At 54.5% G+C, this 24,449-nt stretch overlaps 1 protein-coding gene across 2 annotated transcripts in view; it reads right to left on the minus strand.

Annotated features, from left to right (window-relative positions):
• The window catches only part of QSOX2 (quiescin sulfhydryl oxidase 2), a 40,486-nt gene extending 16,924 nt beyond the window's left edge, over window positions 1-23,562 (minus strand). Inside the window, exons 1-5 of one of the 2 annotated variants that reach the window (XM_050759921.1) lie at window positions 23,235-23,562; window positions 4,208-4,308; window positions 2,362-2,410; window positions 1,513-1,618; window positions 1,269-1,359 (exon numbers count right to left, since the gene is read on the minus strand). In XM_050759921.1, the coding sequence (XP_050615878.1) occupies window positions 1,269-1,359; window positions 1,513-1,618; window positions 2,362-2,410; window positions 4,208-4,308; window positions 23,235-23,562 (675 nt within the window). Of the gene's footprint in view, window positions 1-1,268; window positions 1,360-1,512; window positions 1,619-2,361; window positions 2,411-4,207; window positions 4,309-15,222; window positions 15,436-23,234 lie in introns of those variants that run through there. The other variant, XM_050759922.1, reaches the window with a different exon arrangement.
• Window positions 23,563-24,449: the final 887 nt, after the last annotated feature.

A 24,449-nucleotide genomic window follows, 5' to 3' on the forward strand; every position in this document is an offset into this window, starting at 1 on the left:
ACCACATCGGGCGTACGTCTTTCCTTCTCTTAGAGAGCAACAAAACCAGCTGCTCCTCAAACCAAGGGCCCTAGCTAAAGCGGTGAACTGGGCGCCCCGAGTGGCCGTGCCTCTCCTGAGCTGGGTGTGTCTTCGAAGAGCTGATCACTACTCTTGGGCCGCGCTGGTGCCTGGGCCGTGCCGTGACTCTGTGCTGAAGAGCACTCCTCCTGCACGGGTGGAGCCTGGCTGCCCCGAACGCAGCAGCACGCCAGGGAGGTAGGGGAGCGTGCAACACGGGCCCACACCCACCTCTGCTCGGGGGAACCCCTGCCTCTGGTGTGCGTGTGTGGAGGCCCTGCCTGAGACAGCAAAGGCATGAGGGGCCTTGGGACAAGGGCGAGGGGTCTGGGAGAGCCACACACCGCTAGCGGTTCCTCAGCCCTCCACGGAGAACCCTGCCAACCACGGGAAGGCATCCTGGCATCACCACCAAACCTGGAGGGGGCGGGGCTGGGGTGCCAGGAGGGCAGCCAGGGCACGAAGCGAGATGGTCGCAGCGCGGGTGTCTGCAGCTTCCGTCCCAAGTGTGTCTCCAAAAGCCCTCGCAGGGGCAACGCTGTTTCCTCCACTCAACGCTAGGCCCCCCCAGTGGACAGAAAAACAGTTGCCTATCAGGTTGCAAGGAGGAGGAGGGGAAGCTCAGGGTGAGCGCTGGGCGAACGTGTGCGCGGTGAGGCCTTTCGTCTCCGGAAAGACTTGGCAATAATGACTCTCCCTGGGCTGCCCCTGCACCTGGTCCCTGGACCTTATTTAGACCTGGCCAAAAGCGAGGCTTCAGAACTGTACGTGTGAAATCAAAGTATGACGATGAAAGAAATGATGTTTTACGGAATCTTGGATTTGGCAAAAATGTCAAGCGTTCAGAATATAGCAATGAAAAAATCTCAGCAATACTGCATGCGAAATACAGAATGACCTCAAGGTGAGCTGAGCCTGTCGTAAAAATGAGCTCTTCTGCAAAGCCCTCTGTTAGTTTCAAACCTGGGGTTAGGCCACCTTCCGAACCCCTCCCACCGCCAAGCTCGTTCCTCCTAACAGTCTTCTCCAGACACCAGTGACTTTGCTGAGTAACGTTAACTACGCTTCCGATAATGAACAAGACCTAAAGCCACAGACAGGACACAAGACGCCGACGCAGTGACCGGCATCCACGAATCTCATCACAGATGCACCGCCAACCCCAATCACACCACGTGTGACATCTGGAGCCCACGCAGAGGCCGTACCTCTCGTCCAAGGTAGGAGCTGTTGCTTTCAAAGACAATAGCCACGTAATGGCTGCCATGGTTGTCAAGGAGGGAAAGAACATCACTGGGCCTTTCAAGAGAAAAAAAAGAGGCTTTTAGTGCTGTCAACAGCAGCGAGTTGCCCACCACATTCCAGTGGCCACATCACTTAAGAGAAACCTATTACACTTCTCGCACAGCTCAACGTGAGTCTAACAGCCACCTTCTTCCTGGAGCTACTCACTGAATGGGGTCCAGGGGCGGGCAGGCAGGCGGCCGGCTTCCTTCCGTGTGGTTCTGCAGGAAGTCAATCATGGTCTGTCTGACTGTTCGCAGCTCTCGGTTGGGTCCTGCCGGAAGCACACCAGGGTCAGAGGTGTGTGCAGCTGTCCTCGAGGGGCAGGTGCACACCCAGGGACAGCAGCCCCGTCCCAGCCCGGGGTCCAAAGACAGCAGGGTGCAGGTGGCCGCAATGTGTGCAATCCCAGCGGGTGTGCCCAATGCCACCTACAGGCGTGGTACAGACAGCACGGGATTCACACAACTGGAGACCACACGGCAATGAGACACGCATGGGTGGGCCACACGGACAGGCAACAGAGGCAGACGGCAAGACACGGTGCGGCGAGGAGCAGGCCAGGCAGCTCCACTGGGTCACTTGCAGGCAGAGTCCCCCCAGGGTGTGGCAAGGAGCAGGCCAGGCAATTCCACCAGGCCACTTACAGGCAGAGCCCCCCCAGGTGCGGCCTGAGGGGTCTGATCACACTGGGTGATGCTCGCCTGGGTGAGGTGGTTTGCAAAAATTCATCGGGTGTGTACATGTGATCTGTACATCTCCAGATATTTTTATAGTAACAAATTTACTCTGAAAAAGTTTTTACTACCATATTTGCCAAGCAAGGCAAATCACAAAATGAAAATTTCTCTTTGAAGCTATTAACGTCTGAACTCTTGAAGGAAAGCAGGCAGGAAAGGTCAGCAGAGGCAAAGGTGCTGGCCCGGGCTGGGAGCTCCCCAGGCTCTGGGACCGCGTGTCTTTAGCAGGTTTAGGAGGGGAATCGCAGGGACTAAAATACAAGGCTTATGTCCTTACCTTTAAAATTTTCTCCAGTTGTAAACTCCTTTGTAAATGCTTTAAAATACTAAGAGGAAAACACAGAACAAGTAAGAGGCAGCCTCGCGTGGGCATCTGCATATGTGTTTAAGCAACAAAACGACCGTCACCTTAGAGAAGGAGCTTTACTCAATTTCCTTCGGAAAGTTTTCATAAATTGATGACAAACCACACGCTTCTCCGTGTCTGTGCATATTAGTGTTTCCTGTCAGATTTACGAGGGGGCTAAGGTTAGCTCCAATCAGCAGTCCCATCATTGACATCTTCTGACCCAACAGGGCTAGAAGCAACAGACAGTTCCACTGGGCTGGAATCACTAAAGACACAGCTCTCCGGGACTTGGTAGTGAGCGTGTGTCCTAATGGTGAGCTGTAACGTTAGCTGTAACCACACAGAGATCTGCAGGAGGAGGAGACACTATGCAGTACCTCTCAGTGGATGACGGGGTTCTTAGGTTAAAATTAAAAACTTTCTTCATCAAAGGGCACATCAAAGACAGCGACGAGACAAGGTTACAGGATGGCGGAGATCAGGTCGGTAAGAAAAGCACCGGCCAGCCAAGAGGGAAATGTGCAGACGACAGGCAGACACTTCACCCGTGACACCCACGGCCCATGAAGCCTGATGTGCTGGCACCGCAGCCGCCAGGGAAATGCAAATGAAGCTGCCGGTGCTTCCGACTGCACCGCTCCCTGGGCGAGCACGAAACTGCCTGACGCTGCTGGCCCTGCAGGTCTGTTGTGCACAGACCTGGTTCGCGGCCCAGTGGCTTCTCTCCCAGCCTCGGCTCTTCCCGTGCCCGGGAATGAATACAGCAGTGCTATTCAAAGCCACCAAAGCCTCGAAGAGGCCACATGCCTGGCAACGGGGGGTTCTGGTTCTCAGAGTGACATCATTGGACAATCCCATCCAATGAGCATCGTAGTGGATCTGAGCAACGTCCCATTAAGTAATGGAAAGAAGGCCCGAAAGTTTACACACAGCACAGCGTGACCTGTGTCTGAAGCTAAAACAAAACAGGAAGCCATCCTGACGTAATCGCACGCAGGGGCAGGCAAGCAAGCGTGCGACACAGGCCCCGAGAGGCCCTGGGGCGGGGCTGGCACCGGTGCTGCCCAGCGTGGCACCTGTTGGGGCAGGACCACAGGTGCTGCCAGCACAGTGAAAACAACAGCCCCCAAAACACAAGGGAAGCCACCATGACGTGACACCACACCACACAGCAAGGCACCAGGGCTGACAAGGACGGGGGCGCAGAGCTTCCTGGGAAGTGGGCCCAAGGCGCCTACATTTCTGGAGATGTCCATGTCAAGGCGTGCAGGAGGCAGCGGCACCGGCGTGTACACACATGCTATGCACGGGCCTGCAACAGGTCACAGGTACCTCTGCCCCCTAGTGGGAGCAACGGGCACAGCCTTGTCTTCTGCGGGGCTGACCCTGGCTCAGGAAGGCAGAGGCCCTGTGGGTGTGTGTGTGAGTGTGCACGTGTGTGTGTGTTCCACCGAGGGGAGCCCCGTGGTACACGGACCACATGCGTGGCTTCAGGCTGGGGTGCCGGCCCTTGTGCTCCTGGTGTCCTTGCGCCCTCTGGCCACGCAGGCTGCAGGAGGTCTTTTCACGCATCCCCTCCATGTGACCGGGGCTGTGTGAGCATGGACAGTCCCACAGACACTTCTGCAGCACAACAGGGTGGAACAAGAGCTGCCCCTAGCAAACATCAGTTCCTACAATTCCTACAAAGTTTCAAGGAGAGAGCCAGAGAGGCCAAAACACAGGCACTACGATGTGGCGAATTTCAACATACAAGAAACCCCGTGATACTCACCCGGAAGGTGGGGTAGAAGTGGATGTCATAGTCATGGCACACGGCCTGGTTCTTCTCTTCCATGCAGTCCAGAGCCGCTACGCGGATGGCGCTGGCCCAGTCTGAAAAGCAGGAGCATGACCTTCAGTGTGGTGAGCACTGAACTCTCGGGAAGCCCAGGACCCAGCGGTCCCCACTCCAGGCTGCAGACACCTAAGAGACCAGCCCACCTACCCCTTCTACGTCATCAGTTAGGCCCTCACCACACAGAGCGTCTATGGGGAGCTAGGAAAGAGAACCTCCACCCACAGCATGATGCCTCTCCTACCACAGATGGTCACAGAACAAGCAGATTTGTGCTGAACTTGCACATCACGGAGCAGGGACGAGGCTGTGGTCCCCTAATTAAATGACACCCTGATGGATGAAAGCGCTGGTTACAGAAGCGGCTGTCAGCGGCCGGCACTTCATCAGGACAGCAAGCAAGTATGTGTAGATTAATCAGACGTGGTCCAGGCTGTTTGGTAAAAACTTTCCCATGTTCTCACTCCAGTGAGCAGGTACTGGCAGCACCTGAGCAGGGTCTTTCAGGGCAAGGACGTGCGCACAGACACATGTGAAGTGGTTTCCAACCCCATCCCAGGCACTGCCCACAAACCCGGGAACACCTGTGCCATTTTGGGGAGGCTAAAAGGAGCCATATTTTTTTGTTCCTATCTCTAAAGTTTTTACTTTAATATTTTGTTCCTAACTCTAAAGTTTTTACTATGGAAAATTTCTAACATGAAAGTAAAATAGAGATAAAAATGTAACAAATCCCACACATCCTACCTCTTAGATCAATAATTATCAGCTCAAGGTGAATCCTGTTTTGCCAAAGCCTCCACCCACTTCCAGAACTGTCCCAAAGCAAATCTCAGACAGCACGTCATTTCCACACGAAATCTACCAGGCTTTACCTCTGAAAGATGAAGGCTCTCCACTGGGCATGGCAGCTCATGCCTGGAATCCCAGCACTTTGGGAGGCCAAGGAGGTAAGGTTTAAGCTCAGGAGTTTGAGACCCGCCTGGGCAACATGGTAAAACCCTGTCTCTTAAAAAAAACACACAAAAAAAATTAGCTAGGCATTGGTGGCACACACCTGTGGTCCCAGCTACTTGAGAGGCTGAGGTGGGAGGACCGTTTGAGCCCAGAAGGCAGAGGCTACAGTGAGCCAGCAACACAGGGAGGCTCTGTCTTAAAAAACAACAACAAAAAGTCCCTATATGTTCATTTGTTTAAAGTTTGTTTGAATCGAGACCCCAGCCAGGCTTGTTGGTTGCTCTTGTGGGTCCTGGCACTTTCCGTCTCTGGGTTTGACCGACAGCACCCTGGACTCCTGGCTTTTCTGAAACAGGGTACTCAGATCTAGACGCCTGTCTAATTTGTTTGGTGAGATTACTTTGTAGGCAGTGGGGCAGGCTTCCACGCAGAGGCAAGCGACACCTCGCTCCTTAGTGATCACGACCTAAATGCATTAATGCACTAGGGCTGCAGTGAAATGGTGACGTGTCATCTCTCACCGTTTGTTCATGATGAGCTGGGACAATTCTGTAAAGAGAGACCTGCCCTCACTGCAACCCAGAGGAACGACTCGCACGAGGAAGGAGGGTGCCCGGCTCGTGCCTCAGTCACCAGTATCAAAGTCATGGTTTCTGAAGCTCACCACTGAGGTTTTCTTTTTAAAAGATGTGTGTTCTTTCTCTGGGATGTAAAAATTGCACTGCCAACAATTCACAAACATTTCCCAGCTCCTCACCCTGTAGGGGTCCTTCCAGGCCCTGAGACTTTGAGGGGACAGCCTGAAGGGGCACCAATGGGTCAAGGGACGGGCGCTGGCTATCATGGAGCGTGGAGGCCGTGGCAGAGTCAGCGGTGTGGCAGGGCACGCCGCACCGTGGGAGAGGCAGGTACAGAGGCAAGACCCAGGCGCCCAGCCAATGGACCTGCCTGGAGGAACGGAGCGAGCCACGTGGGACGCTGCCGTGGCACAGCCTTGAGACCAGAAGCCCAGTGATTTCTGAATGGGAATGTATGTCTGCCTGTCACTGAGACACTGATAAGGCTCTTTGTAGACTTGATTCTGATTCTGACCCCTTGTCTAAATCAATGATTCGACTATAAATCATGTCAAAAGAGTAAGAAGTCTTCTCTGAGAACAAGCTATGATCTCAAACTTCAGAGGTTCTGTTAAAAGCAGGCCTGGAAGAGACGGAACGTATCACAGACACTACAAATATGAAGGCTTGTGTGTGTTAGCGGTTCAGATTGCTATTTTTTTTTTTTTTTTTTTTGAGACGGAGTCTCGCTCTGTTGCCCAGGCTGGAGTGCAGTGGTTGGATCTCGGCTTACTGCAAGCTCCGCCTCCCGGGTTCACGCCATTCTCCTGCCTCAGCCTCCCGAGTAGCTGGGACTACAGGCGCCCGCTACCTCGCCCGGCTATTTTTTTTTTTTTTTGTATCTTTTAGTAGAGACGGGGTTTCACCGTGTTAGCCAGGATGGTCTCGATCTCCTGACCTTGTGATCCGCCCGTCTCGGCCTCCCAGAGTGCTGGGATTACAGGCTTGAGCCACCGCGCCCAGCCCAGATTGCTATTTTTCTACGTAATATACCACAGCTTTGTTTAAGATACTGGTCTTTTCTCTCTGTAATTTAAAAACAACAACAACAACAATAAAGAAACCTCTTTCAGAAACAATGATCAAATACCGTTCCTGCTTACGCTGGCTAAGTGAAACCAATTCACGTTTCGAGGCCACTTTCAGTGGATGAGGGAAAAGCCACGTGAGCTCCCTGCATCCCCGGCCACACCTTCCTCAAGCCTCAGACCACATGGAACTGCGGCAGAGGGTTCGCGCTCTCATCCAGTCAGCACAGCAGACGGCAGGGGACACGGAAACAGAAGGTGCTCCCAGCAGCCCCGCCGTGGGCTGCCCACCGGTGACCCCTCCACAGCCTCGGCTCCTTAGCCCGTGCGTCCTGGCGAAGTGTCTCATTTCTGTGGCCTTTTATCTGGCTCACAATTCCACATGGTTTCATTCTGTTTATTGGGAATTTCTACGACACATTTTTATTCCACACTTTTTTTTTTAAAAAAAAAAAAAAAGCACTTTTGTGCCCAGATACTATGCAGCCATAAAAAAGGATGAGTTTGTGTCCTTTGTAGGGACATGGATGCAGCTGGAAACCATCATTCTCAGCAAACTATCGCAAGAACAGAAAACCAAACACTGCATGTTCTCACTCATAGGTGGGAACTGAACAATGATATCACTTGGATACAGGAAGGGGAACATCACACACCAGGGCCTATTGTGGGGGGGTGGATACCATTAGGAGATATACCTAATGTAAATGACGAGTTAATGGGTGCAGCACACCAACATGGCACATGTATACATATGTAACAAACCTGCACGTTGTGCACATGCACCCTAGAACTTAAAGTCTAATAATAAAAAAAAAATAAAAAAAGCACCTTTGTGCCCAGAAATAACACGTAAGAAAACAAAGTTGCTCTGAGAGCCCAAACTGCACACGTGTCACGGCCGTGTGACACAATCAAGCTGGCCTAGAAACAGCAAAAACATAAGACGGGAAGAAGAAAACGTTCCAAGATGTTCGCCAGGATTTGGTTTTCATGGTGGGATCTGGCCCCATCTGTGGTTTCTCAGATTTGTCCTCAGTGCACGTTACTTACAAACACACACACAGCACGTCCTCGCTGCCCCAGGCACTTGCTGGCCACACCACACCCTTTCCTCCTCTGGCCACCTCCCCTGCAATTTTCCTAGTTTCTATCTTCCCATGGATCTTGGTACAAGGTGGCAACACAGTGCCCTGCACAGTGGCCATGGAACTCTCCCAGCACCTCGGGCGAAGGCTGCTTGGACAGTCTGGGCCCAGGCCAGGTGGTGCTACCTTTTTTTTTTTTTTTTTTTGAGATGGAGTCTCGCTGTGTTGCCCAGTGGTGTGATCTCCGCTCACTGCAAGCTCCGCCTCCCGGGTTCATGCCATTCTCCTGCCTCAGCCTCCCGAGTAGCTGGGACTACAGGCGCCCACCACCACGCCCAGCTAATTTTTGTATTTTTAGTAGAGACGGGGTTTCACCGTGTTAGCCAGGATGGTCTCGATCTCCTGACCTCGTGATCCACCTGCCTCAGCCTCCCAAAGTGCTGGGATTACAGGTGTGAGTCACCGCACCCGGCCAATGCTGCTCTTTTTAAATAACCCTCCCGGCCGGGTGCGGTGGCTCACGCCTGTAATCCCAGCACTTTGGGAGGCCGAGGCAGGTGGATCACGAGGTCAGGAGATCGAGACCATCCTGGCTAACACGGTGAAACCCCGTCTCTATTAAAAATACAAAAAACTAGCCAGGCGAGGTGGCGGGCGCCTATAGTCCCAGCTACTCGGAAGGCTGAGGCAGGAGAACGGCATGAACCCGAGAGGTGGAGCTTGCAGTGAGCCGAGATCATGCCACTGCACTCCAGCCAGGCATCAGAGCGAGACTCCATCTCAAAAACACCTAAAATTTAATAACCCTCCTGAATCTCATGCAGCGCTAGAGAGAATGTGAAGAGTTCAATGTGGCTGGTGGGAATGGCTGTCAGCCCTGCAGTAAACAACTCTGTAACACCTGGAATGCAGAATCCCAGGTGCCGAAGGGCTGAGCCCATGAGGAACAGAGGCACGATCAGATCCAGGCCTCACAACTGCTCCCTGATTCCTGTGCCCCCACTCCCATCCAGCTCATCCACCGCAGGGCACTGCCCAAAAACACACGAGCCTCAGCAGTCGGCCTCCGTGACGGCATCCTCATCACGTCGGGCCACAAACCCACCCTGTCACCGGCTCTTCACAGGCTCTGCCTCTCCAACGAGGCTTCAAATTCCCAAGACCAAATGTCTGCTGGTTGTTTCTACCTGTTACTCTTCCGTGATAAGCAAGTAAACATTCAACTCAAGATTTAAGTACGTAATTCTAACATTCTGAACCCAGCTGGAAGGCGCCTGGGAGAGAGTCCCAGTCTCCGCAGGATCCGCCGGACCCAGCACTGCTCCGTTCACTTGTCCTCTCCTCTCCCCCTCCAGCCATGCACAGGCCTGACCTCCACCCCACCACCCCTGGGCCTTCGCCCCGTCTCTTCCCTGGCAGAACTCCTTCCACTGATCTGTTCGTGGCTGTTTTCCCACCTTCGCCCCATCTCTTCCCTGGCAGAACTCCTTCCACTGATCTGTTCGTGGCTGTTTTCCCATCGATTTCACGATGTGAACACAGGTAACACCTACTCAGCAAGGCCTTCCCTGACTCCCTGCCCAGGCCTCATTTCATTGGCAGGAAAAGCCTCCTACCAGCCTTGTTTCCATGGGTGGTAAATTTACACAGCCCTTTAAAGTTGACAAAGCTTTCTGACCAAATTATCTACCACGGGAGTGGCCTGGTGACAAACACAGGATCCTACAGAGGGGGACGCTGACGCTTGCAGAGGCCGAGGAAGGCTCCAAAGTCCGTCAGGTCCACATAGCACGCGCCTCAAGCGTTGAGGGCAAACCTCCTAACAGGTGTGCCCAACTCCGACTAGTGTGTGACCAGAATACGCCCCCATCCTACTGTGGCGAATGAAGACTCCCCGTCACGCAGGTCAGACGCTGCAGCCCAAACCTGCACCTGCTACACCCTGAGACAAACACCTGTGAAGCAGAGAGATCATTCCACCAATTCCCTTCCAAAGGCTCCCACAGGACATGCTACCTCCTTCAAGATGCAGAAAACCAATGCTTTGTAAAAGCAAATTATCTTCATCTTCCCAACATATTTCACACCGTCTCTCCACTAGACCAGAGGGCTCTGCCCTTGGAAGGTAGGGATCCTCTCCAATCAGCCTGGCAGCCCATCCCCGCGCACAGGAGGTCGCTGGCCAGTGCTCAGGGGGTTGTGTGAAATGACGCAGTGGAAGGGCAGTGCCCCTCACAGCCCCACACTGATCACTCCTTACCCAGCCCGCTACCATGGCCTCTGTGCAGTTTCTTCAGCACTTAATGCTTTAGAAGCACTCGGACCCACCTTATCCCTCTTGAGCTTCCATCAAAGGCTATGGTGTGAATGTCACCGCCCCTACTTGGCAGATGAGGACACCGAGCTCCAAGACCCCAGAGGCCAAGAGAGGGACAGCGAGCCTCAGGGCTGGCGCTCTGCCTCCTCTGGCCCCTCCACCCTCTCCGCGGTCCGTCTGCCAGGCTCTCCCAGCGAGGAGGAACCTCCGTTCTGGAACTGTCCCACCCGCTGACCCTCAGACATAAAAAGGGAGGCAGAGGAAACTACAGAAGTCCTCACTTCGTGTCACTGACAGGCTCCTGGAAACGGTGGCTTGAAGCGGAAGGACACATAACAAAACCAGTTTTTTTCCCTCATCCACGCTGTAAGGAAATGATGTTGACAGAAACGTGGTTATCTGAGGACCTGCCGTCTTCTTCGCGCTTCACGTGGCAGTCCGCAGAAACCACCGAGGCCGTGCAGTGACGGCTTTCTGCACAGGGCGGGCAGCCTCCCTCACCTCCCGCCCTCCTCTCCGTGACACATGCGAAGGGGTCACCTTGACCAGCGTGGCTTCAAACGGCGTGCGTTCACTTAAATACGCATTTTTCAACAAATGTATTAGGAAACTTTTGGAGATATGCGACAATTTGAAAAAACTTGTGGATGAGCCACACGGCTTAGAAATATCCAAAAAATTAAGAAAAGGCATGTCATGAATGCAGAGACCATATGTAGATGCTATTTCATCATTTACTACCACAAAATATATACAAATCTATTATAAAAAGTTACAATGCATCAAAATGCACACACACAAAACTTACAGACCACACACAGCACCATTCACAGTGGAGAGAAAGGTAAACCACTGGATAAGCTGGGGCCTGGAGGCTCATGGCTGTAATCCAAGCACTTTGGGAGGCTGAGGCTGGTGGATCACTTGAGCCCAGCAGTTTAAGACCAGTCTGGGCAACACAGGGAGACCCTGTCTCTGCGAAATATTTTAAAATTAGCCAGGCACGGTGGTCCCAGCTACTTAGCAGGTTGAGGTGGGAGAACGACTTGAGCTCGGGAGGTCAAGGCTGCAGTGAGCAGAGACTGCACCACTGCACTCCAGCCTGGGTAGAGTGAGACACTGTCTCAAAAAAAAGAAAAGAAAAGAAAAGAAAAAAAGAAAACCATGGAGGAGAAAGGACATCTGCCTGAACAGGTATTTTTATGCAGGCGAAAGTGCCCATTTGGAAAAAAAACGCCACGAAGGACACGAATTAGGAAGGAAGAGGCGCGAGCACCGGCCGGGAGAGGCCAACTCCGCAGTTTTGCACGTGCTGCCGGGTGTATCGGCAGGACTGCCCTTACCTATAATTAGAGTCCCTAACCCTTGAGCCTTGAACAAGAAAGGCAAACACCAGCTGCCAGTCTTCTGGTAGCACGAGAAGGCCTGGGCAACGAGAAACACTTTTCCGGAGTGGTTCCACGGACGCTTTGTCCCCGAAGCCAGGAAGTCCTTCCAGTAAGGGGCTGCCTCTTGCAGTGATCTGATCTTGCTCAATGCCCCCGGCCACCAAGAACTCATGAGTTCAACACCGAAGGCTTCATCAGTCTACCTGTCCCCAGACACAGTGAACCTTACTCTAGATCTGGGGTCCTAAGGCCCTTTAGGGCTCATCACACCGTCCTCTCGGGACGGCCAACGCGGTGGCAGAGAACCTCACAGAGGGAACATCACGACAGCGGGAAGGACGGCACCACCGAAGATGCCCTCGTTGCTACAGGAAGAGCCGTGAAGGCCGTCAAGCTGGAGAAAACTGTCCATAGGCTGTGCCTGACCTCACAGGATTTATGACAGAGCCAATCAAGGAGACCACGGGAGATTGTGGATGTGGCCAAAAGGGTAGGGGAGAAGGATTCCATGAGACGAATCGTGGAGAAACTCAACAGCTAACAGACTTCATACCAGAGGAATGAACAGAAGATGACGCCGTGGATCCAAGTGCCTCCAAACCAGGGCCAAACACAAACGCAGCCCATCAGACCAGTGCCAAACACAAACGCAGCCCATCAGACCAGTGCCAAACACAAACGCAGCCCATCACCTGGCAGAAGGGCTCTCATCACTCAAGACGGTTTCTGGTTTCTTCCATGACATGGACCCTTTGCTAAAACAAGCACTAAAACTAAAGCAAACAGTGGAAGGAGGACTGGGACCACACAGAAACACTTCAGAGAAATAAAAAGCAAAAAAGCCAGACAGAAAGAATGACGTACCTCCATGAAGTGACATGGAACACATCTGCCTCCCTTCTACTGCCTCCACCTCCTCTACCGCTGTCACCTGGGGCAGCCCGGGCAGGACGAAGGCCTTTAGGAGGGTCCACCTGGGGCAGCCCGGGCAGGACGAAGGCCTTTAGGAGGGTCCACCTGGGGCGGCCCGGGCAGGACGAAGGCCTTTAGGAGGGTCCACCTGGGGCGGCCCGGGCAGGACGAAGGCCTTTAGGAGGGTCCACCTGGGGCGGCCCGGGCAGGACGAAGGCCTTTAAGAGGGTCCACCTGGGACGGCCCGGGCAGGACAAAGGCCTTTAGGAGGGTCCACCTGGGGCAGTCCGGGCAGGACGAAGGCCTTTAGGAGGGTCCACCTGGGACAGCCTGGGCAGGACGAAGGCCTTTATGAGGATCCACCTGGGGCAGCCTGGGCAGGACGAAGGCCTTTATGAGGATCCACCTGGGGCAGCCTGGGCAGGGCGAAGGCCTTTATGAGGGTCTGCCTAGGACACTTCCTGAGCAGAAGGCCTACTTCTCTCTTGTATGACAATCTTCTCTAGCTTGCTTTACTGTAAGAACACAGTACGGAACATGTGTAACACACAGAGTTTGTGTCAATCGACCATTTGTTACCGGTAAGGCTTCCAGTCAATGGTGGGCTATGAGCTCAGTTTTTGGAGAGTCACAGGTTATACACACATTTTTCACTGTACAGGAGCTGGCACCCCCAGACCCCAAGTTGTCTGAGGGTCAACTGTACAACGGGAGTGCTGCCCTTCTAACTGACCCCCTGGAGGGCAGCCCAGACGTAACCGGTAGACGTCCCACACCTTTTCCAGCTCAGAGTTGACAACGCACCATCCCAGAGCAACGGTGGCAAATTCTTTCTAGCCTGACAAAGAGACACTTGGCGGAGAAAAAGGTGAGAGTTCACGCAGCCCCTTTAGGGCTAGCACACTGGCACCCGGGAGCCGTCCTGGGCATGAGGCTGCTGTCACTAAGACCTCTCCTATGGACCTCGCACCAGCAGGCGGAGACGGAAGCAGGGCCCTGGAGGAAGCCCCAGTGGCCACCTACGGCTTGGGAGCAAGACTGGTCTCCACGAGGCCCCCCAGCTCCATTGCGCCCGCCCCAGCCTCATCACGCCCCACCCCAGCGACCACAGGTGAGTCTGCGTCTCTTGCTCTGTCCTGTCCCCACACGTCTGGGCTGTGTGACCCCTGCTCCCTTTACCGGGCTCGTTCCTATTTGCCCCCCAGGTCTCCACCCGAATGCCACTTCATCTGGGAGTCTACCCTGACTGCTGTTCAACTGGGTCCCCCACCCAAGGCCCATGCCCAGCAGACCCTCCTTCCAGGTGGAGGCCCAGCCAGGAGGTCCAGCTTCACATCCGGCTCTGCTGCTTGCTGAGTTTTGAGAACTGGGGCAAGTTACAATCTCTTCTTGCTGCTCCATCTGTAACATGGAGATGCCAGGGAAGATCCATCTCCCAAGGGCAGTGTGAGGCTCGCCCGGGTCAGAGGCACACGTGGTGGCACAGCAACCGCTTGGAGCAGGGCCAGGACCAACAAGCCCACTCGAAGGCCACGCCCCCACGACAGCCACACCTGCAGGGACCAGGGACACTGCCGGGTCCTTACGGGGAGTGACGACCAAGGAAGGAGAGAAGGAGGGAAGACAACTCAGGCTGGCAGAGCAGGAGGGGAGGCGGCTGCAGGAACCCCTCGAGTCAGGGACACCGTCACCCAGAAGACGAGAGGAAGCCCTGAGCGGGGCTCGGGCCGGTTCACAAGAGGCTGCAGATCTTGGTGCGGGCTTTGTTATTTGTCTCAACAGCCACGGACGGCCACTGATGTGTGTGGAGAACTCAAACACCACGATGTCCGAGTGAAGGAAGACGGGTGGCCAACGAGCATAGAGCGTCGGCGTCAGCCAGAGCCCTGAAGACCACCTGCTCCCCTCACCCTCGGGCTGGGTCACACCCAGGCGACCCACGGAGCTCTGGCGGCTACAGAGGCAGCATGGCCCAGGGGTGGCCAGGGCTGAGCCGTCTCTTCTCCACATCCAAGGCCACAGACTCCGGGTACACAGAAAGGAGTGGGTCTCACTGGCTTAGTGCCTGCAGGCACGTCCTCTACGAACATTTTCACCAGCGACGCTCTCTGGCCTCAGCTTTGGGAGGAACTGGGCTGCAGAGAGCAGTTTCCATCATAAATACCAAGTATGGAACTTCACAGCCACCTTAGCTGAGGGAGCATCCAGTCTCCCTCTGGTTCCGAAGTCACCGGAAATCAGGGTCAGGGCCGGGTGAGGGCGCTGCACCCCACCAAGTCAACCCGGACCCCTCCCAGTCTACACTCTGCAAGCCACCTGCCACCCACCACTCCACTCAGCTGTCCCAGGCATCGTCCCGGCGCTCCTGACCCTCCACCTCCTCCCACTCCCTGCTCCACAGAGAGCCAGGTAGACAGCTGTCCTCCACGGGGCACGCGGAGACAGGACTGGCTGCTGCCCAAGGACAGAGGGAGGGGTGCGCCAGCTCCCGGGGAGACGCACGGTGTGGGGAGATGGGGCAGATGCTAGGTGGTAATGGCGATGTTTCTCCTTCAGCCGGACTGGATGGACATCCACGGGTGGAACGTGCCCTCTGAGACAGGCGGCAGCTGCCAGCTTAAATAAAGGAGACAGAAAAGACCCACCTTGCTTTCCCCCGAGTTTTGGCCAATCTGAGGCTTTCCTCACGACGGCAGGAAGAGCCAGTGCTGCGGCATCACCTGAATCACAGGCCCGCCGGCCACACGGGTGCTCCAGAACCCAGCGTGCGTCCCAAGACTCACACGGGTGCACTTCACCGTGACACCTCTGATAAATTCACCAGGTGAATTCCCAGCGTGACGAATGCACACCTGGAGCCCATCCTGGGCTGGCGTCACCTGGAGCCCGTCCTAGGCCACCGTCACCTGGAGCCCGTCCTGTGCCAGTGCCCAAGAAGAATTTTCCAAAAGCTAAACACGCGATTCTCACACACACACAGTGAACACGCGTCATCGACGTCCTTCAGTGGGGCTGCTGAAGGAAACGGTGAGGCGAGGTGGGGAGCAGAGAATCGTGCTACCTGCCCCCAGGGACAGTGTGCAAAGAAACTGGCCTGCTGGGCAAGAAAACCACAACCTTTGGGCTCTCCTTGTCTACTGGACAGACGCTGTCCACCCCTCTACCAGGAAAGGCCTGCGAGCTCATGCACAACCCCAGAGCCTGGGCGCGTAGTCAGCAGTGAACAGCGGCGTAAACACACAGACGTCCCCCAGGCCACAGCCCTCGGGCAAGCCCGTGCAGCACCCCAACATGATGCTGAGAGGGCACGAGACTCAGCTTTTGTCCTGTTTCCAGGTTTTACCTAATACTTCCTTAGCAGCAGGATACAGAAAACCAGCCAGACAGGGAACCCGACCAGTCGGGGGCCAGGAACAAGAGCCATGCCCTGGCCAGGAGTGAAACGCGCTGCTCCACATCTCGGGCGCGTGCCCACCTCCCTGCACCCTCATGCTCCCAGGAGACGAGACGCGGCCTTCGGTAACTTTCGCCCAAACACTGTCTGCATGACCTGAAACCACAGTTCTACCAGGAAGGCACAGTCTTCCCCTCTGTTCCCTGAGGAGCCCTCAGACATCAGGGAACCCTGAGCCGGCCTTCCAAAGACAACGCTCCCGGGCCTCCTTCCCGCCTCGCAATCCAGGCCCTGAGCAAGCCTGGCGGGCAGCCTCCTCCCACCTGGCTGTGCCAACCCTCCCTCCACCCCTCAGGTCCCAGCTGCCAGGCGCGGCCTGGCCTCTCACACATCCCACTGTCCTCCGCTGGTTTCTAGCCTTCAGTTCTCCAGAGAGCAGCTGGAGATTTTTACCTAGAAACCAGGTTTCCCTGCTTAAAATCGTTCTTTGGCGTTCTGTTGCTCAGGAAGAAGACGAGCACTGTTCACTGAGCCCGCATCTGCCTGCTGCTGGGCCCTCAGGGACCTCGTGGTTGCCCCCTTGAGTGACCAAGGCCCTATCAAAGTCCTTTTAGCCGGGCACGGTGGTACCTGCCCATTGTCCCAGCTACTTAGGACACTGAGGCAGAAGGGTCTCTTGAGCCCAGGAGTTCTAAGCCAACCCGGACCACAAAGAGAGACCAGTCTCTAAAACAAAAGGCCCCCTGGACACTGCAGTCTTGGCTGTCTCGGGACCTCTGTGCTGGCCATGCCCCTGGCAGGACCTTCACCTCGTGGCTCCTCTCCCAAGTCGCTGCCGTCTGATGCCTTGCTCTACCACCCAGGGCCACTCCAGTTTCTTTCTAACCGGTCTATTCATTTTTCTAGGACTTACAATCTATAGGTAACTTATTTATTTTATTTTGAGACAGGTCTCGCTCTGTCACCCAGGCTGGAGTGCAGGAGCGTGATCACGGCTCACTGTAGCCTCAACCTCCTGGGCTCAAGTGATCTTCCCATCTCAGCCTCCCAAGTGGCTGGGACCACAGGAGTGGGGAATCTTGCTATGTTGCCCAGGCTGGTCTTGAACTCCCAGGCTCAAGTGATCCTCCCACCTTCCAAAGTGCTGGGATTACAGGCGTGAGCCACTGCCCTGGCCGCTTCCTTGTTTTATTTGCCTTCCTGTTGACTGTCAGCTGCTCCCTCTAAAGCACAGGCTTCCTCAGGCAGGGACCTCCCTGCTTTGTTCCCTGCTGTTCCTCCAAGCTCTCCGAGGCCTGGGGCTGGGAGAGCACACAGCGCAAATTCATCCCAGAGCTTGAATTCATGCACAGCCCCTGCACACCCTGCAGGGCCAGGAAAGTCCAGCTCCACTAGTCCACAGGGGCAGCACCTCGGCCTGCCTCGGCAGAGCTATGCTCCCGACACCACCACCCCACGCAGGGTCGGTCCTGGTGAAGGGGCCTGCGGGTACCCCACAAAGCCTTTGTCTGCCCTTGAAAGAACGCCAGCCCGTGTGCTCGGGGAAGGCTGAGCAGATGAGGGAGAATTTCAGTTACACAGGCCGCCCTCAGCAGCTGAACAGGCGCCAGGAGTCCCGGCAAGGACCCGGCAGATGGACGGTATTCATGGCAACACAAAAGATATGGCAGTCCATCTTATCAAATAAAACACAAAACATGTAAAAGGCTTAGCTTCAGGGCACTGGCCTCACTCAACGGGTACCCTCCCCTTCTCCTGCCCTGCCCACCTGTCCAGCTCTGAACCTCTAAAGCAGAATGCAAATGGCCTGCTTTCACTGGGCCTCTGGGGTTAGAGCTGGCTGAGAGGCACAGGGTGTGGGCAGGGGCGGGGGTGTCCAACCCAGCGCAGCCAGGGGCTTCCAAAGGGAGGCAGAAATGAGACTGCAGGCCTATTCTCACTTCCGCTCAAGCACCCGGCTATTTTAGTACTCCAGTCTTAAAAATACTTGAGAAATAATTAAGCTTCTATATATAGCAGACTAACATTTATTTCAAACGTACTTGTCAAATAACTCTGATACCGAATCTAACAAGATTAACTCTTTGACGGCTGCCTGTCATGTTCTAATGAAAAAGTCTATAGAAGTCTAATGTATAGTGAAGTATCGATCAGTTCTAGAAAATGATTACAGTAAAGACGAAATCATCTCCCAAGTTTAAATGCAACTAGTGAGCTGTGTTTAAGGGACAGAGCTCCACTGCGGCCTCTCCTTCCTGAGTCAGGGCCACGCTGGGGTCTCAAACTCCGCACGCTAGCCCCTGGAGAAGACCCTCTGTGTGGAGCCCCCTCTCGGCTGAGCAAAGGTCTTCTTAGCTAAGCTCCAAGTTCAAGACACAAGTTTGGAACAACAGGCCTGGGTGGAAATGAAACCCACCTAGCAACCGGGAAAGCCTAACACAAATCACCTAGAAGCTGCCAAGGGCTGGTCTGAGACAACCTGGACGCACGCTACGGTCGCCTCCTTTGCGGACTGAGGGCAGCGCTGGGTCCTGTGGACTCTTGATCCCCAGCATTTAGCTCAGTTCCGTTAAACCACAACTACACGGTCCTCAGCCTCGAAGGATGCTCTGGGGTGACAGCAATTCCAACGCTGCTTCTCTCTCGGGAGGGAACGAGTCCCTCAGCCCGTCCTCCATCGGGAAGCCCAAGCAGTGCTTGCGACCCGGGTCACCCAAGGCACGATGACCCCACTACACAGCGGAGGCGGCTCCCTGGATGTGGCTGTAAGGCCCTCTTAGCGAACCATCCCGCCTTACTTCAACAACAAGTAAGCGGCCTGGAACTCTTGGCAGACTCTCAGCGCACCAACCACAGCCACTGGGGAGGCCAGCAGGAAGGCCGGCTGCTCCGACGCACCATCCTTTCTGTGAAATACCCAGGCGGTCGCCACAGCGGGGCTGCATTAGGCCATTTCTGGGCCCATAAGGAGACAGGAGGCCTCCACTGCCCCACTCACCTTCCTCCTTCCACCCTCTCCATCCCCACGAGTCCAGTGAGCATCCGGCGGCTCTCAGGGCCGTCAGCCCCGCCAGATGCCCACTGACACCCGTATGTCCCCCTCCCTCTGGCCCTTATTGTTTCTTTCTCCAGTAAACAGACAATGAGTCTGTGGGGAACGCCAAGTTCTAATTCATCTCCAAGAAGCCTGCAGCCTAGTCGAGTAGATAAGAAACCAGACCAAGTGGGACAGAGGAGCTGGCAGCAATCACAGAGTGCCCTTCCCTTCCTTCAGGAGACGTGGGATGTGCCCAACCCCCACCCGTCCTGTACAAAGACACAGGAATGAACTGCCAGGGCTCCAGGTCACCCACCCCTGGACACCCATCCTGGCCTGTCACTCAGCTGCATGACCGTGACTATCCCACACAACCTCAGGCGCTATCACCTGCAACATGAGCGCCCTCCTGAGGACAGGTGTGGGAGGACTCGGCCTGTCCCACACAACCTCACGTGCTATCACCTGCAACATGAGCGCTCCTGCCCTCCTGAGGACAGGTGTGGGAGGACTCGGCCTGTTGTGGGTGGCGGCCTGCCCTGCTTTCTCAGGCTGACCAAGTGAAGGAGATGGGAGGGAACAGGCACCAGGGCCACAGACGGCTCACGGAGACACACAGGCCCTGCCTTTAGGGTGCATCCTGTTGTCCACTCAAGACTGCAGAGGCATTTCAGAGATCTCACCGGTCAGACAGGCCCAAGTGTAGCCCCAGGCCCCGGTGTCTCATCTTCCATCACAAACCCAGCAACCATCACTGCCAGGCAGATCTTCAGGAACTCAGCAAGGTTTTGTTCTGCAAAGTACTTAGAAGCGACAGGCTTAAGCCAAATCTCCACAAACACTAGAATGACATTTGGTCACACCAAACAGTACACCTTTTGTTTGTTAAGCCACCTTCTTATAAGGAAAAACATTTATTTTCCCAACCTTAAAAATGCCAGTCAAGAGCTAAAGTTCAATCCAAATTTTTGAGGAAAACAAACGTGCCCTAAGCTGTGGGGAACAGGCCTCTAAGAGCGGCCCTGGCCTGTCCTGCTCTTTCCAGCTGGAGGCTCCTGGGGAGCAGAGCCCACACCTAACCATCCTCCCCAGCAGCTACAGGCGTGGAGAACGCAGGGCGTGGCGGGTGCCAGCCAGGGGGACCGGTGGGAGGAGGTGGCTGGACACTCTAGGTCGAAGTGGGGCCCAAGCCATGGCCTGTGTGCCCCCAGGGGATCAGCAGGATGGCCTAAGTCACAGGTGACTGATCAGGGCCACAGGTGACTGATCTGAGTCAGGTCAACAGAGACATAAGAAAACATGAGAATGTTGACAACGGGAATGATGACTGCATGCGGCCAGACCCCTGCACTGCCACGGGCAGTGGGCGCCCTATCCCTGTGGAACAGCTCCATGCAGGGATGACAGACGAGGAGCCAGGTGCCAAGCAGACAGTTCTGACCTGGCAGGTCTGGTCTGGGGCTGAGAAGCAGGCATTTCTAACAAGTCCCCAAGTGGCCCACTTTGAGAGCTGCAGCCTTAAAACAGCTCTGGGGACTCCTCGGTGCCGAGGGCTTTTCACCCCTTTCTACCCGGCCTCCACCTCCCACACGCCTCATGGGCACAGCTTGGCTCTCAGGACTGTAAACCAAAAATAAAATCCTGAGTCCCCTGACTGACTGAACTGAACCCCCTCTTGGCCAAGGAGACCCCAGGGCAACCTGAGGAAACAAATTCCAGGCCCTGAAGGCAAGGGAGGTCAGACACACCTGGTTGTACCACCTCCCTTTGGAGTTTAGGCAGAGCTGACCAGGGTGAATGAAACAGAGACAGACAGCACAGCCTCACCAGCAATGACACCAAACTCCAGCCTGACTTGGGTACAGCACCTCATGACAGATAGCAAACCCTGAAGGAAATCAAAATATTTCACCCTCAAATACGTTTATTTCCTTGACATATTTGAAATGGTCCTGCAAAGCTGTCTTTTGTGAGGGAAATTTGCATCTGCGGAGAATCTCCCTCCCTTTCTAGGTCTTTCCTGGATCTAGGAGACATTTAATGAGTTTGACAGCGTTAAGGTCTGAAAAGAGACATTTACCCTCTATTCTCCCCAAGGCTGCTGCCTGTGAGGCTTCATCTACTTAACCTTGGCCTCCATAGCCCTTTTAGCTTAACTCAAGCATTTCTCTCTGCTGACTTCAAGTCTTTAGACAAAGCTTAACTCTTTCAACCAATTGCCAATCAGAATCCACCTATGATCTGTAAACCTACCCCTTCCTATACCTTACATGTACTGATTTATGTTTCTCTGCCTATAACTTCTGTCTCTCTAAAATGTATAAAATCAAATTAGCGTGACTGCCTGGAGCACACTTTCTTAGGACCTCTTGACACTCTTCCCTGGGCCATGGCCACTCCACTCATTGGCTCAGAACAAACCTCTTTCAATATTTTCTAGTTTGGCTTTTTAGCCAACAGGACCCTCTGCCTGGGTTCCCTGAAGCCCTCTCCCTGCTGCCTGGTCAGGCCACTGCTGTCTTTCACTTTCAGCCATATCCTCCTCCAGTCTCAGTCTCAGGCCCAAGCCTGTTCTTCCTGCTGTGACTGGGAAGACAGTCAGACCCTCTAAAGGGTCTCAACTTATTGAGTTGAGTTAATCCCACCACTGGGTATGGATGTCAGGAGTGGCCTTCCTTCTGAGCTCTGGGGACGGTTCTCAAGGCTACCTAAGTGCTGCTTCAGCTACAGAATCTGCAATATTTGAATCTGGTTACCATCTTTAGACTTCAGCGACTCAACTGAAAAAAAAAAAATCAAACCCAAAACCCACAAAAAAGCTAAACAGGTGACAAAGTACTGCCAGGGCCACCTGCATTTTAATGAACATATCTGTTTCTGCCACTGAATAACACACAAGAACTGAAGGGTTCTCTACATGATTGAATTGTTTTCCTAAAAGCAGTGTTTAAAAACCCCACTGAACAGTTAATTTCTGTCTTTCTATTCCAGTCTCTGACCTCGGTTCTGAGTCAGGTCAACAGGGACATAAGAAAACATGAGATCAAAGAGGAGGAATCCATTCGAATCAAAAGGCCCCATCACCGTGAGATAAGAGGAGAATGCATTTTAAAGATAACCATTTACAATGACATACAAAAGCCCTATTTAGACTTGAAAAAAAAAAAGATTTCTTTACAAATCTGTTTGGTGATGAGAAAAATACAGCAGGATTGGGTATAAGACATAAAAACAAAGGTGCCGGAAGAAAGAGTAGCAATTTGTTACAGCTCTTGCCCACTGAAACATGTAATTAGAGGTTAGCACAACACAGGAAGCCCTGCCAAACCTCACTGGGTCGGGAGGACCTCCTACTTCAGTGATTTAAATTGCATTTTAAGGGAAGGGTGTGGTAAATGCCCCTCCCACGCCAACTCTGACCTGTAGAGCAGGCGAGTAACTTCGTGACTGATTAACAACGTGCGACCAGACGAAAGCACTAAACAGTCAAGTGTGGAACACTACCTAGGCAGTTTGGTGAAAGATTTCTCAAAGGCTGTGCATCTGTGATCAAGGAACCCACCAAAGAAATGCTTTGTAGAGTTAAAAAAAAAAAAAATGCTTTGTAGGTTATTGTGGGTTATTATAGAGAAGTCTCCAGAGTATTTGCATCGCTACGTTGTGGGTTCACTCTGAGCACCCACTATACAGCCAGCTATCCGAACCAGGAAGCTAATGATGAAGGTTTTAAAGGGAATGAGGTGGCTACAAGTGCGGAATAGAAATGAGGGATCCTCAGAGAACAGGAATTCTAGGCACTGATGTGGAATAACTGGGGATGGGGTGTGTGGACGCCAGGAAATAGCTAGGGTAGGAGGCCTGGCAGTCAATGAAGTTATTGGGGCTCAAAACACAGGTATTTTGAGAGCTGGGATACGGGAGGGCTTCCCTCTCCCCAAGTGTGCGGTGAGGGCTGCGGGAAAATGGTTTCATTTTCACTTGTGACAGCCCGACTCACTAGGATCTAACCTGGGGAAGACGTGGGGAGCAGCTGGCTTAGTTACCTGACCCTGGAAAGGCCAGGGTTGGTCCGAGTGGGGTGCCTCTATGGGGCAGGGGCTGGCTCTGCGGTAAGGAAAGAAAAACGGGAGAGAGGCCCCGGGACCCGCCTTCTGGGGCGGTCGCAGGGGGTCCTGGAAGGCCGCCGTCCCGGGGGTCGGGGGTCCCCGCGCGGGGGCGCGCCTCACCTCGCACATCCCCGGCCAGGGCCCGCCAGGTGGGCGCGTAGCCGATGCAGTGTCCACACCACGACGAGTAGAACTGCACGAGCCACGCGGCCGAGCTATTGGCGGTGGCCCCGCGCACGCTGCCGCTGTCCAGCACCCACACTGCGTCCTCGCCCGCGCGGTACAGCCGCGCCGCACCGCCCGCGCCCGGCCCTGCCGCCGCCGCCGCCAACAACACTAGCAGCCGCGGCAGCCGTGCGGCCCGCGGCGGGGGCGAGCGCCGGGCTCCCGGCGCAGGTCTGGCTCCGACTCCCGGGCTGCGCGCCACCGCCGCCCCGGCCGCCGCCATGTTGGAAGTGCCGCCGGCGCGCTGAACTTTCACCCTAGCAACCACCGTCACGTGCGCCGGCGCGTCCGGCCCCGCCCCCGCGCGCCCAGTTCTGTCCCGCCCCGCCCCCGCAGTCTGACCCCGCCCTCTCTCCGCCCCCGCGCGTATGGCCCCGCCCATGTGTGGCAGCCCCGCCCCCAAGAGTCTGATGACGCCATCTCCCCGCCCATGCGTGGCAGGCCCCGCCCCGCCCCGCCCCGCCGCGCGATCCCCAAACCGCGTCCCTGAGCGGGGCCAGGTGGCCACATTTAGCAAATAAAAGTGCACGACGCCAGGTTTAATGTGAATTTCAGCAAACAGTCGGTTTTTCAGCCTAGGTCTGTGCCATGCCTGAAATGCAAATTTAACAAGACATTATTCGACGTAAAAAACTATTCCGGAGTTCTTTTACTTGGCAACCCCACCTGGGGTTTCAGAGGGTCTGCAAGCCAGCCTCGACTTTTTAATATGAGATTTGAACGCTTAGAAAATGCAGCAAAGCATCCACTCAAAGTCGGATGTGTTGCGTGCTACCTTTTAGGGTGTTCCAGTCGAACGCAGCTTCAAGGTTTGGAAATGAAATCCTATGACTTTTTACTTCATCGAACAGGATACCTGGGGTTTTTTAGTTCCTATTTCTAATTTTTACACATGTCAGTATTTTCTCTGAACTGTGTGACCAAAACAAAAAAAGAGAGTGGGTGAGCCTGGGCAACATAGCAAAAGCCCATCTCTTTAAAAAAAAAAAAAAAAAAAAAGCTGGGCATGGTGGTGCACACCTGTAGTCTCAGCTACTTGAGGGGCTAAGGTGGGAGGATGGCTTGAGCCTGGGAGCTCCAGGTTGCAGTGAGCAGTGACTCCGCCACTGC

Source organism: Macaca thibetana, chromosome 15 (assembly GCF_024542745.1).
Source record: "Macaca thibetana thibetana isolate TM-01 chromosome 15, ASM2454274v1, whole genome shotgun sequence".
NCBI lineage: Eukaryota > Metazoa > Chordata > Mammalia > Primates > Cercopithecidae > Macaca > Macaca thibetana.